This window comes from Rhipicephalus sanguineus, chromosome 3, assembly GCF_013339695.2.
Source record: "Rhipicephalus sanguineus isolate Rsan-2018 chromosome 3, BIME_Rsan_1.4, whole genome shotgun sequence".
Lineage (NCBI taxonomy): Eukaryota > Metazoa > Arthropoda > Arachnida > Ixodida > Ixodidae > Rhipicephalus > Rhipicephalus sanguineus.
In genome coordinates, this window is record NC_051178.1 from 219,155,216 (window position 1) to 219,170,249 (window position 15,034).

At 48.0% G+C, this 15,034-nt stretch overlaps 1 protein-coding gene across 1 annotated transcript in view; it reads right to left on the minus strand.

The window, feature by feature from the left end:
• The window catches only part of LOC119388314 (retinol dehydrogenase 12), a 187,807-nt gene that overhangs the window by 34,184 nt on the left and 138,589 nt on the right, over positions 1 to 15,034 (minus strand). The window contains exon 6 of the mRNA XM_037656014.2: positions 8,844 to 8,947. Coding sequence (XP_037511942.1) covers positions 8,844 to 8,947 — 104 coding nt within the window. The remainder of the gene's footprint in view (positions 1 to 8,843; positions 8,948 to 15,034) is intronic.

A 15,034-nucleotide genomic window follows, 5' to 3' on the forward strand; every position in this document is an offset into this window, starting at 1 on the left:
ACTGTTTTAAGCCGAACCTGAAACCAATAGAAGTTTTAAGTTTGCCGCGTACAATCACTAGACTTGTTCCTGAGGAAGAGCGTTCCCACTGCATTTCAGACTGCGTTGCTAGCATCAAGGGTTCTAATATGCATCTCAAATGTTCTGATCCTATCCGGCCTTTGGTTAATTACTGTGTCGAGAAGAAACTCAGGCCAGTAATTTCAGATAAGGAAGGGTATTTTGTAATTATGCCGGACAGTGTGTTCTCAGAAAAAGCATTAACAGCCATAGAAAAGAATTTTAGGACGGTAAAACTTAAGCCATCGGTAGTTAGGCAACGTGCTGTCGACCTTTTGTTAAGACATAATCTTGAGAGAATAGCTTGTAATGTCAAGAAGGCTAAATCACTCACTTTAGAATTGTTTTTTTTCAGCCAAAACACATAAGAACGAGATTCCGTTTCGAGCAATCGTTTCAGAGCAAGGCACCTGGCAAGTCGCTGTATCTAGTTATTTGCAGAACTGCTTAACCTCTTTGAGTTTTTCAGACCCCTTTCGTATGCGTAATTCTCAGGCGCTAGTTCAGTTCCTCTCAGAGGAGAACCCCGGCTGTTGTAAGGCCTTTAGCATGGATATTGAAGACCTGTATTATTCTTTGCCGCATGAGGACTTGTTAAAATGTGTTAATGAATGTATTAACGAACAAGAGCACCAGACGGTTTTCACCGAAAAATGTGGTGTTTCTACCGGGGCATTTCTAGAAATCCTTTCCATGTATTTAAAGTCGACGCTGGTAGGTTGGAAGGAAGGCGTTTATGTGCAGAAATCAGGGATATGTATTGGGTCTAAAGTTGCTCCGGTTCTTAGTGATTTATACCTTAGCAAGATTGACAATCTTTTGGAAGGCGTCTTAGGTAATTCGGTTATTAAGGTTTTTCGTTATGTGGACGATTACTTGATTTTTTGTAGTGGTGAGGACTTTGAAAAGGTGGTAACTTCCGTGAGCGAAAAATTTGAATTAAATGGAGGAGGGCTGAGCTTTACTAAAGAGGTGCCTCAGAATAATGGAATACAATTTCTAGACATTTCCTTAACGTTCCAGAAGAACCACGTGTGCTGGCAGTATTCTCCTAGATCTTCGAAACCGCTGTTAAATTTTTCGTCGAAGCACTCGAAGGTTGTAAAAAACGGCATCGCCATGTCTTGCCTTAAGTCAGCCCTCACCAAGTCGTGTGAGCACAAAATGAGTGATAGCTTTAACGCACAGGTTACACGTCTTTTAGATGTAGGGTATCCTCGTGATGCAGTGGCCACGGTCGCTGAACGTTTAAAGAAGTCTATTGTGTTAAGTCCGAGCATGGTTGCAGAAAGCGATAGGAAGAAACGTGTCGTAGGTATACCGTACATTCATCGCGTATCTCACAGGCTAAAGAAAGTAGGAACTAGATACGGCGTTAATGTTGTTTTCACGGCTGCCAATAAGCTAGGTAAGATTTGTGCCGCTGTGCAGAGGAAGAATGAGGGAGTAAAAGACAAGAAGCGGACCGATATTTGTTTCGTGAAACACACCAACAAATTTATTGATTGCCGTACGAGTGTGGTGTATAAGATCCCTTTCAGCTGCGGCCGCTTCTACGTAGGACAGACGGGCCGATGCATCAACCAGAGATTATTAGAACATAAGAGATCGCCAACAGGAGGCTCACCTTCTAATCTATCCTTACATTGTCGAGATTGTAAGTGCACGCCAAAATTTGATGAATGCGCAGTGTTGTACCGGCATAGAAATGAAGAAACGCGCCTGATGATTGAAGCATGGCATATCGAGAATAGTAGTAGCGCATGCGTGAGCCAACCGTCGATTAACTTGCATAAAGATGAAATCAAATACCTTAACAGTTATCTTCCACGTAGACCGCCACGCGTGCCGGATTGATAGGTTCGCCTGTTGGATGGGCATGCGCAGATAAGTTTTCGTGCCTTCTTTTTTTTCAGCCGTTGTGCGTCTCTTCAGTTGTTAGTCGGCGTTTGTGGTGTCCTGACTTCCTTCTTGTGTCCGTGTTTGCACGCCCTGTCTTTTTACAATGAGGACAATGTTGAACTAGCTCACGAAGAGGCTGAGCGAACGGCGCAAGGGAACAAGACAAACCACAGCAGTCTGTGTGCCTTGTTCAGGCTGAACAGAAATACGCTCCGAAACTGAAGGTGTTATTTCAGTCACTTTAGAAAATTGTTCAAATACAGAGACGCCTTATGTACCTAGACTGAAAAAATGTAACATGCTGTGATGAAACGATAAAAAAGACGAAGACAGCAGCGAGAAATGCGACACGTTGCGGACAAAAAGGAGAGCGCGTGGTGGTGGCGGCGAAGAAAGAAAAGGGAAGAAGCCGGGAGCTGGCAGTAGAGGCCACGGAGGCACAGCGTTAGAATAGCCACGTTCGTGAGGGCTACGCGGGACAACCGCTGGGCAGCCTCCTGACGGGTCGCGCTCCTGCGGGCGCTGGTGACCAAGGTGTCCGAGTCCTGCCCGGTACCTGGCCGGTTTCTGCCTGTTTCCTTCCTGCGCTTGCTGGTTCCGGCCTGCCTGACTGAACGCGTGGTCCACCACCACTCACCCTGCTGCTCACCTAGCCGCGCCGCTACGTCCCGTCTGTCTGCTGAGACAGTCGACCGTCGGCCTGCTGTGCTGCAGACGTTCACCCGGGACGTGAGCAGGACGTGAACGAATGTGAGCGCATCACTCTAGGATATTCCACGCTTATTGACCTTTTCGTTTGAAGTGTATCTTGGGGGATATCTGTCATGCGTGTATTGTCTTGAGAGGTTGTTTAGGCGTGAGAATATATGTCGTTTGCCAGCCTAACCGCGCACGGCTCCTTCCTTCACCGCACCGCACATGAATAAAAGTGACGGTCCACCTCACTCTTTACATTTCTGGCGTCCGCGAGACAGGACTAAGCTCTCTTAACATCTTTTGAGAGCCTCACTCACTTTGTTCACGTGCGGTGGTTGAAATATGAATGCCGAAAGATTGATAGGTGTAGGTAAAGAGTTGGCACTCACAGGCAAGGCACTCCAGCAGTGGATAGAGAAGGAACGCGATAGAGAAAGCGAAGAGTACGCGCTAAAGCGTGAGGCAGCCAAAGAAGATCATGAACGGGAGTTGCAGCGGCAAGCTGGAGAACGGCAGTTGCTTGAGCTTCGGCTGCGCGCGCAGGAATTGCAACAAGCTGGTCAAGCAGCCCTCGCCGAACCAACTGATCGTGACACAAGCACTCAAGGGTTTCGAAGCCCGCGCAAGCTCATTCCTGCGTTCAACGAAGCCCGCGACGAGCTCGATGCTTACATTCAAATGTTCGAACGAGTGGCCACTAACCAGGGATGGCCTAGAGATAAGTGGGGCCTCTCCTTGAGCTTGTGCCTAACGGGGGAAGCTCTGTCGGCAGTCGGACGCATGTCCGCTGAAGATGCGACTGACTCTGTGAAGCTTAAGTCGACATTTCTTCAGAGGTTCCGGTACACAGAGGAGGGCTACCGAGTCAAGTTCCGGGAGGCCAAAACAGAAAATGGCGGAAACAGGACGTCAATTTGCCGGCAGATTGCTGGGGTATTTCGACCACTGGCAAGAGATGGCGAAAACCGAAAGAACATATGACGCCTTGCGAAACCGGGTTGTCTCGGAGCAATTCTTGCTTCAATGTGACCAGAAGCTGTCTATATTCCTAAAAGAGCGAGGTTGCAAAGACTTGGACAGTCTGGATGAAACAGCAGACCACTACCTGGAAGCTCAAGGCCCCACTCATCTGGCTAGAGGTGAAGAAACTGTATATTTGAAGAGAGAGCCACCAGGCACTCATGACAAGCCCCATCAATTGCTTCATATGCAACAAGCGAGGGCACAAGCCATCAGATTGCTGGTCTAAGTCTACGCGAAGCAAGTCGGTGACAGGTTGGAGTGGAAAAACGCCGGACAGGTTTCCCAAAAATAGGAAGGGCTGCAACGACGCTTTGTGTTCTTTCTCTGAATCTGCCCAAACACCACAAGAAGACAATAACCTGTCCATACAACGCCGAAGTGCTGCATGCATAGAAGGCGTCAATTTTGACAACATTGGATCGAGTGCACAAAGCTTTTCTGGACCAAAATGTCGATCAGAAAGAATGGCAACAGTGCAAGGGTACCTAGAAGGACAACGCGTTACGGTGTTGCGAGATTCCGGCTGCGACACAGTCGTAGTAAAGCGTGCACTCGTCCCAGCCAGCAAGTTCACTGGGAAAACGCAGACTGTTAATGTATTAGATAGTTCCGTTCGGTACCTTCCTGAAGCTAAGGTCTATATCGACTGTCCGTTTTTCAAGGGCACGGTACTTGCTATATGCGTGTAGCAGCCACTTTATGATGTTGTGTTGGGTAACATTAACGGCCTGCCCCTCCCTCGTGCTGCCTGAAAGCAGAGATGACGCGAGGAAGCCTACCACGCTGGAGTCACGAGGAATAACACAATACATCCCGCATCACAAGTATGCAAGCTCCGTTCATGGCAATTACGTGGCTGCTGCGTCACAGTGTCTTCCAACATCACCGAAGCCGTCAGTAGGCATCGCAAACATGTTAGACGTCGATCCCGAAGCATTGGCGACGTTGCAGAAGGACGATCGAAGTCTCAGAGGTTGCTTCGCGTACGTGGGCAAGACCATAACAACGCGATCTACCACTGCCACCTTCGTCGTCCTCAACGACCTTCTTTTCCGGCGCTATAAGTCCGCCACAAACAGAGAAGTGGAACAGCTCGTTGTTCCGAAGGACCTTCGAGCATCCGTCTTGAAGGTCGCGCACGAAGGTATCCTTTCCGGACACCAAGGGACAAAGAGGACGGCGGACGGAGTTTCAGAAGAGTTTTACTGGCCTGGTATGCAAGCTGATGTCACGCGATACGGAAGTCATGTGGCATTTGCCAGAGGACCGTTCCAAAACACCTAGTAGGACGTCTCCCTCTTACAAAGATGCCAATCATCAATACACGTTCTTAACTACGTTCTACGTTACGTTCTTAACTTCTTACTAGGGTGGACCTTGCAACGCATTACCCAGACGCGGTTGCTCTGCCAAGTATTGAAATTGAGAGGATTGCCGAGGCGATGTTTGAGATATTTTCCCGCGTTGGTATTCCACGGGAAATAGTCACTGACCGAGGTACTCAGTTTACCTCGCAGCTAATGAAGAGTTAAGTCGCCCGCTTTCTCTTCAGCAACTACCAACGATGCCATACCACTCGACGGCCAATGACCTAGTGGAATGGTATACCGGAAGGTTGAAGCAAATTATCAGAAGAATGTGCCAGGAAATCCCCAAAAATTGAGATCGGTACTTGGCCCCACTTCTGTTCGCGTGCCGAGAAGTCCCACAGACGAGTTTTGGTTTTTCCCCTTTTGATCTTCTTTACGGTCGCTATGTACGAGAACCAATGGGTATCCTCAAAGAGCTGTGGTCAACAAGGCAGTTGGACAAAGATATAAAAACAACATATGGCTCCATTTTTGAACTTCAAGAACAGCTGCACCAGACGTGTCAACTCGCCCACGAGCTGCTCCTAAGTTCGAAGACAACCCGGAAGCAGTACTGTGATCGCACGACGAAGGCGCGGAACTTCTCTGTAGGAGACAAAGTACTGCCCTTACTTCCATCAGAGCAAAACAAACTTATACTGACATGGAAGGGGCCATTCAGGATTAATGAGACAAGACACACTGATTTCGTCGTTGACTTGGGCACAGGAGACGGTATCTTCCACATAAATCAATTTGAAAAAGTACGAAGAAAGGGACTCCTTGCCACCAGCACCACGCGACACTGCTGCTGCTGCAGCCCTTGCGAACATATGAGGGACCCTGTATTTATCGCGCTGAAGCAAGCTGAAAGCAGACGGATCAGGGAAAAAAAACTGTCAGAGACTTGCCGTTAAGGAGATCCACTCGTTTTTGCCAAGTGACCGTGAACCGCTTTCGTGGTCCGACTCTTTAAGCGGAGTATCGTAGCTCCATGTTATGATGTACATATGTGTAAATATTTCTTTTCCTCCTTTGTAAACGCGTGTGTGCCCTCTAGTGATGCGTGAACACTGGTAAGAACTGTGAACTATGTCCTGTGTGTGATATGCGATAGTCAAACACGCCCTCATCTGTAAGCGGACTATACAGAGCAAGTTGTTTAAAGTGAAACAACTTTCTTGAGTGAGGGGTAGTGTGATGAAACGATAAAGAAGACGAAGACAGCAGCGAGAAATGCGACACGTTGCGGACAAAAAAAGGAGAGCGTGTGGTGGTGGCGGCAAAGAAAGAAAAGGAAGAAGCCGGGAGCTGGCAGTAGTGGCCACGGAGGCACAGCGTTCCAATAGCCACATTCGTGAGGGCTACGCGGGACAACCGCTGGGCAGCCTCCTGATGGGTCGCGCTCCTGCGGGCGCTGGTGACCAAGGTGTCCGAGTCCTGGCCGGTACTTGGCCGGTTCCTGCCTGTTTCCTTCCTGCGCTTGCTGGTTCTGGCCTGCCTGCCTGAACGCGTGGTCCACCACCACTCACCCTGCTGCTCACCTAGCCGCGCCGCTACGTCCCGTCTATCTGCTGAGACAGTCGACCGTCGGCCTGCTGTGCTACAGACGTTTACCCGGGACGTGAGCAGGACGTGAACGAATTTGAGCGCATCACTCTAGGAGATTCCACGCTTATTGACCTTTTCGTTTGAAGTGTATCTTGGGGGATATCTGTCATGCGTGTATTGTCTTGAGAGGTTGTTTAGGCGTGAGAATATATGTTGTTTGCCAGCCTAACTGCGCACGGCTCCTTCCTTCACCGCACCGCACATGAATAAAAGAGACGGTGCGCACCTCACTCTTTACACATGCGATAACATATATATACATTATAGACAGGCATACAGAGACTAGATGCTTCGGAGCTAGCTGGGGTCACTGATGCGTCAGGCTTGTTTCGATCTGCAGGAATCGCTGCGAAAGTCTGCGAGAGATGCTTGCATTGCTTCAAGCCTTCACCATATGAAGTGAAAACAGATTCAAACAACTCATTCTAAACTTGAGATATTTTCAAGGTTCTCGGCGGTTAGCATTCGCACCCTCCGGAGTTCTCAAACAGTGTGTCTGGTCATCTCTTCAAAGAATATAAAGAGATAACCAGAAAGTGAAGCAAGCCCCTCTTGTCCCGCAGACGCGTGCAGTCAGCTGCTGTGAGCTGAGCACCACGTTTGTTTTCGGGCGTTCGCTCGTAACATGAAGTGAAGCATACACGGTGTTGCACTGTTATCGTTTCACTTACTTTGGATAGCCTTGTTTTTTTAAAGGCGAAAGCCTTAGATGCCTCATCAAACAAGAAAATTGACCGTCGGCGGCGTCCCCCGTCGTCAACACGAGTGATGCAAGAAATCATCACTTCACGTCACAGATCTACATAATTTGTGACGTCACTATGACGTCATCGTAACGTCATTTATTATGACGTTACATGATGACGTCATGACGTGACATGGTCGCTTTACATTGCCTCCGTGATCCATGGGCCGATCACGGAGGCAATGTAAAACCATGTGAGGTGCAGAAAGCTAGAAATGCCTTGGATCCTGGCGCTTTTTTCCGTCCCCCGGAGTTCAAAAAGAAAGGTAAAAGAAAGTGGGAGAAACTCGTTCCGCAAAAGCGTACCGGGCTTAAAGCCAATTCAAAACAGTGCAAAACCAGCTTAGGTGCAGAAAGCTTTCGGAGAGGGCCGGGAAGAAAAGGAAGGCGGCTTTCGCCTTCAGGCACAACGGACCCTGTCTCTCTTTCGCGTACCTTTTACCTGTGCGGTTATTTCTTCAAAACCTATGGGTAGGTCCAGCATGTTGAGATCGACATTGATGACCACCACGTTTTCATCACCTGACGGAAACAAATCGTCAGACCACCCATCAACAAAATTATTTCTGGCCGAAGAATGAGGATTAGCGCGCCACTCGTCCTATTATTATTGTTAGTCGTTACTCAAATGGCAACCATGTCAAGTTAGTGATTCCATGACCTCTCGGTCATGTGAGGCATGGCTTCGTGCCCCTCCATGCATTTTTTCATGTATACTAAGTGATCGAGACGCGAGAGTTGTTGGTATTGCGGCCATGTCGACGGACACTTCCCTCTACGCATGAAAAGGATTGAAACAGCAGAGCGCGGGAGGCAGCTTTGTAAAACAAATCTATCGCACGAAATAAGAGAGAGGGTGTGAAGGGTGCAAACGCGCTAGCCATTTACTACGTGCATCTCGTTCTCCTGGTTATCTCCAGCTTGTTCTCTTGTGCGTCTACGTTCGTCATTCGATACTGAATTAAGCACCCTCTCTGACGCTGAAGTGCGCGCAGAATGCATTCGTCAAACAGTGCCGACCAGCTGAAAGGAATATCCCCGTTTCGGAACACACAAGCGCGTTCTCTGTGCGATGAGGAGCATTATGTTGCAATGACGTATATTATTCAATATCGGCCGAACTACCGCAATGTTGGCAAATATCGACCAAAATATCAGGCGCGTCGCTCGCCGCTTTGAAACGGCTTCCACCGCGGAGAAAGCCTACGGGTCCGGCACGGCAGCGCGCGGCGCGGCAGTTCACCGCAAAATAGAGTGCCTCGATGCGCGCGCGCCGTGGGCATCACGGCATCCTACCGCAAAAGGCCCTCGCTCCTTCCACGTGGCGCTTTCGACACTCCCACTTTTCGGGGAGCCGAAATACTCTCCCTTTCCGAAGTGTCCATGAAAAACAGTGTTGCCGGCGCCAGAAAGCAAGTCCGCCCTATGGCATTATGTTTAGGGAGCAAAAACCTCACCTTTCCTCCAAGAGCCAGAAGCAAGCTGAAGAAGAGACCTCCGGGTGAGTTGGTCGCGATGTCTGTCTTGACGTCGCCAGGGTGCAGGGCATTCACGGTGACGCCTGCGCAGATTGGTTGCCACGCCTCAACATTGATAGGAAAAAGTTGCACAGTCGCAATCCAGGCGCTCGAACACGCACGTGATGGGTTCGCGGAGTGTCAACATTTCAACAAAGCATACGCGCCGACCACAAGGAAAAGAGGGGAGGCACCCCCCCGCCCCACGCTCTCTCCCCAATTTTTCATTGTCGACTTGATCTATATTATTTCTTTCGAGTTGCTTCCAACTAATGACTTGTACTTTTTTGTTTTCCTCAACTGCCCGAAAACTCTTCACGGCATTGTTGGCGCCATCATGCTCGGGTCTTGGTGAATTCATACATTCACGTATGTATGCGTACACCTTGGACAATATTCATAATGATATGTGGTTATGAAACAACAATACAGCAAAATAGCCTTCCTTTCTAGTAATATGAAAGTATATTCTATGCAAAGTGTAAATAAACTGCTAAATGAAGTAGAGAGTCAGACGGAAACCCGTCGGGAAAAACATGAAGACAATTAAACTGGACACCGACCACGAATATTCACATAAAAGCGAGACGTCTCGGCTCCCGCGCGGCAGCCTTGTTCACAATCAAAGATGAGTGCACAAACAGTCCGGCTATGTATGTTTTAAAATATGACGTACGAAACGTATGTACATGTGTCGGAAGTCACCGTCATTACGATTAAGCGTGTGCGCCGTTTGGATTGTCACACTCGAGTTGAAGCCGAGACATGCAGTTCTTTTCTCTTTCCGTTATTTTTGCCTTATCCCCGTCCATTGCATGGACACTTGCGTGTTCGGCCAGAGCGTTCGATGAAACCGTCTTCTTTCGCACATCACACTGTAAGAAAAAGAAAAGAGTATGTGTGAACGGCAGCATGGGCTAGTTGGCGATTCGCAATGGGCATATTTGCACAGCGCTACGAGAACGAGGACGTATGAAAGGACACAACACAGGTGCTGACTTCAACTGAATTTTATTAGCGAAACGCTAGAAATATATACAGCTGATAACACCAGCACACATCAGCACAAACGCACAAACCTATTGCGTCAAAGCCAGATACGCGATTTCCTTTTTGATTAGGGCAACTGATGGCATGCTTACACAGAGGTCACCCAGCTGTTGGATTTGATTAGCTTCTATGATTTCGCGTGTAAGCTGCTCGCGGTGTTTCGCGACAACGGCGCACTTTTCAAGTTCTGGTTTACAGCCACAATCTCTAGAATGTATGCCGAGATGACCTTGAACAGCTGTGGTGACATGATAGTGATGCTCTTTTAAACGCTCGTTCAAGCATCTGCCCGTTTGCCCAACGTACTTCTTACCACAAGACAACGGGATCAAGTACACAACACCCACAGCGCATGCTACAAACTGCCTCTTGTGTTTTGGTTTGCAAACGCTCCTTCGAGTGGCTTGGGTATTCACGCGCTTACAAAGCATTGATAGTTTTCCCGGAGCTGAGAATACAACCTTAAAGGGACACTAAAGAGCAAAACGATTTTTCTCGCATTAGTAAAGTAGTCCTTCACGATACCAAAAACACCACGCTTGCTGCGAGAAGACGCTTAATAAGCGAGAAAACACGCAAAAGGAAAATACAGGTGGCGACGCCACCTTTGAATTCCCGCACCATTTGCCGTGACGTCACATATTTTTGAAGGCGCCTGCTTGGGCCTACGTGGTTCCTAATCGGTTAAATCGAAGTACGTTGTCTTCTGAGGGGGCCAGAGACTTGACATAACGAGTTTGTGGAAATTTCGTCGAGCCAGTGGCGTCAAAATACGTTAAATGCTCTTTGAAATCTTTTACGTCACGAATTACGAAGTTCGGCGCGAAATTTAAAAATGAAACTTTGAACTTGGTTTTCTCCTCTAATAATAAACCTATGGTGGTGGAATAAACTACACAAGAGTTCTCCGAGCACACTTTATCAATCTAAACCAATTCATTGTTTCTCTTTAGTGTCCCTTTAACATCTACCTTGTCCCCTGTCTTTTTCAGGTTGTGCGAAATTTTATGCAGGTAGGGGAGCACCGCGACTCGTTTATTATCTCTAGCGGCATAGCTCGCTGGTGCTTCACCTCCCTGTTTAATGGTCCTAAGCATTTTTCTGCTACCGAAGCCAGCACAGGCTCAGGAAAGCCGGCACTTGTCAGACGGGAAGCCTGCTCAAGGAAGCTGCATTTCAAAGAGTGGCCGCAAGATTTCCTAAGAGCGTTGGTGAAGTAAAGATTTGCAATGCGGGTGTTGTGTACTTGATCCCGTTGTCTTGTGGTAAGAAGTACGTTGGGCAAACGGGCAGATGCTTGAACGAGCGTTTAAAGGGCCCCTCACCAGGTTTGGCAATTTTAGGGGCGAAGCTCCTTAAAGCGGCACCCGTTCGTCCCTCGTAGTCGTAGTGCGTAACCAGTCGTAACGCTAGTACTAGATCTTGACCTCCAAGGTGATGCCGGTGGGGGATTTTTCCTGTGCGTTTCTGAACAATAAAAAATTCGCAGCGTGCGCGTTAACTAAAAGCCGAATTCTTCTGTCTCTCATTCCCCATTAGCAGCCATTGGCATGTTCCAGTAGGAAACGTTAGTAGAAGTAGAAGTGTAAGTGTTAGCTAAAAGCCGACTTCTTCTGTCTCTCATTCCCATTAGCAGCCATTGTTTACCTCCAAGGTAGTGCCTGGTGAGATTTCTCCTGTGCGTGATTAAACAATAAAAATTTTGTTCAAAACGCCGTTGATTGATGAAATAAACCAACGAAAGACGCCAGATGTTTTCTAAAGCAATGGTTTTCTAAACAATGAAAATTCACAGCGTACATGTAAAATTAAAGTGAGCTGCAAGTCGTCATAACTCCCATCGAACCTTTAGTATAAACGCGCCCGATCTCACGTCGGTGATGATGTACTGGGCAGAATTCACGGAAGATTCACGGTTTACCGATGAACCTCCGCAGCTTCGCCCACTCATCATCATTCACTCCGTGGATATGCTGTGATTTTTATCTGACGAGCGCAATGCATGCACTGGGCGTTCACGATCACGTCAGGGGGGTGAAACTTCGCGGTTTTTCTGTCCCGTGACCGCAGCGATCCTAATGTTTGGGGGCTGTACTATACCTACGAGCATAAATGAACGTTCTTGTTCCATTTTATATTTATTACCAGTTTACTTATTAACTCCGGTGTTTTTAATACGCAAGTGAACGGAAAGGTTGAAGTTCGGAATTGCGAAAATACGAGCGCCACCCGGAGTGAAAAACGGGAACTGCACCGTGTTATCTCTCACGGCGACAAAGGGGCGTTTCTTCTCACGCGCCCGGGTATGCTGCGGCTTACGGTGTCCCAAAGGCCGCTTTTACCACTGTAAAGTTTGTTTCAGCGAAAGTGGCAAAACCCTTGCAAGCTTCAGCGAAACAGACACATGAATGTATTCGCGCCGTTATCACAAATCGTGCTGTGCTGAGCGGTGTCAAAATTCTTCACGCCGTACCGGCATAAAATTCTTTCGGATCCGTGGCGGACGAAAGGTACGATCTGCATGCTGCTCGTTTTGTTTTTCTACGCTTGCACGGCATATCAGGATACGGTTGCAGCAGTAGCTGTGTTATTTAATTGAGCATAAACGTGCGTAATTTATTTATAACATTCTGATTGTCTGCTTTTGTTTTTGTGTTGTGTTTTTTTACTGTATGAATGGTACGCTTAGGCAATAAAAGATTCAAACAAGCTATGCTCTTTATTTCTGTCTAATTTACGTGTACACGTAGACAAAAACACAGTCTTACTTAGAATAAGTGGTGCGAAAATAGGTGGATGGTCAACCTTCACCAATCAGAACGCAACGATTGTCGTTTTGATCATGTGGCGGGTTGCGCAACAGGAAGACGGTCGCGCGCTCGCAATCTGAATACCTTCCACTCGCTCAGTTTGGCTTGCTGGTGCATCCCAATTGAATTTGGCGCTAAATCGCTCCCCTCGCCACTCGGATCCTCAGTCCTCATCAAGATGGCGTCCCCCAGTGCGTGTCTGCAATGCTCCGCCATGTTTTAGCACCGCCCCCAAACACCAGGTGTTCGTCTGGCGCTGCGAGCGAATATCGCGTTCCATGGAAGGTATAGGAAGTTTCACTCCCCTGATCACGTCTGCCAAAATTTCCAACGCTACGCGCCGCGCAAAAGGGTCAAATTTCAAGGTGAACGCTGCTTGCCCTTCCTCTCGCGGGCGCGCGCTTTAGAGAACGAGGGGATGACGTACATGAGAAAATGGCCCTACGTAGATGGTAGTGCTGTGACGTAGCTCCTCTACGTAGACGACTGTGCTCTGACGTCGCCAACAGTAGCACGTGACACTGCGATAATTATTTGTCACGACGTGTAGTTTGTGTGATTTGTTGTTTGAAAGGATGAATAAAACTTGAGAGCAATAATAAAACACACAAACGGAATGTCTGCGTTCTTGTTTTTTCTTTTTTTCTGCGAATCGCAGCGAGTTTCGAGACTAATCTACCTCCGTTTCGCACGTGTTCGTGTTCTCACGCTTTGCGCATCGTGCAGACGCCACCCTTCACAACGAAACTAATTTTCTACCGCGTTCCAGCGCTCATTAGGCTCATTTATCCTCCCGCGTCTAACTAGATGTTCATGCGGCACACCACTAGTCTCGCGTCCGTACAAATGTCGCAGCTTTCGTGCTCATTAATAGGTTTAAAGCCAAGTGATCGGCGAGGGCGCATTCGGCATAACTTGCAGAGATGAAGCGCAAAGAACGCCGCCACGACACCGCTCGCGTCTCGGGGGCTGTGACTGGTTCGGGCACGTTATGCGCTCGTGGCATTGTGTGCGCATGACGTGTTCGTGCGTATGCGTTATGTGATCCTCCCGCTCGCGTGCCGATGAGGGCAGGGAAGGGATTTGGCTTGCGAAGGCTACACGGGGCGAGCGGCAAGGGTTTGCAGCTCGCCTCCTCGCATCATGGCTTCGCGCCACTACAAATTGTTGTTTTTCTCAGCTTCTAACGGACCGATTAGAAAAATTCTTGTGCCATAATGCTCTTTATTGGGCTCGCAACAGCTTCCAATGTCTAACTAAAATTCGTTATGTCACCTGCTGAGGGGCCCTTTAAAAGAGCATCACTATCATGTCACCACAGCTGTTCAAGGTCATCTCGGCATACTTGAAGAGATAGTGGGTGTAAACCAGAATTTGAAAAGTGCGCCGTTGTCGCGAAACACCGCGAGCAGCTTACACGCGAAATCATAGAAGCTAATCAAATCCAACAGCTGGGTGACCTCTGTGTAAGCATGCCATCAGTTGACCTAACCAAAAAGGAAATCGCGTATCTGGCTTTGACGCAATAGGTTTGTGCGTTTGTGCTGATGTGTGTTGGTGTTATCAGCTGTATATATTTCTAGCGTTTTCGCTAATAAAATTCAGTTGAAGTCAGCGCCTGTGTTGTGTCCTTTCATACGTCCTCGTTCTCGTAGCGCTGCGCAAATATGTCGAGCATGTGTGACTCTGTTAGGAGAGTTCTGACTTGCCACGTATACGACTCTCTTTGAGGAGATACGTGAACTCCCTTCGCGGCTGAGAGCCGGCGCGCTCTAGAAGAGTACCTTGACTCTCTTATGTAGAGTGAAAGGACTGTTATCTGAAGGATCACATTAACACTCCTGGGGGAGTCAGAAGACTCTTTCCATTAACACTACTAAATGGGTGAAATGACGCATACCGTAGCGTCAAGCTACTTTGGAACTATTTTAAGTTACTCAATTTACTCGTGCTCTAGTGTCGAGCGACTGCTGTTGGAAATAGTGAAGTATTCATTTTAAGCAAGTCCTATAATACTTGCGGTTGTGCCCAGGGACCAGCAAAAAAAAAATGAAAAGTTCAAATTTAGCATTATTTTCATTACGCTCATCAAAATGACACCGATTTTCCAGCAGAGTAACATAGGAAGTGCGACAAGATGATCGCTGATATCTAATTAAGCAGTGGGGATGAGGAAAAAAAAGCTAGACGCCTAAAACCCCGTAAGAAGGACGAAGAAGCAGAGGGAAAGACGCTCTTTCCCTCTGCTTCTTCGTCCTTCTTGCGGGGTTT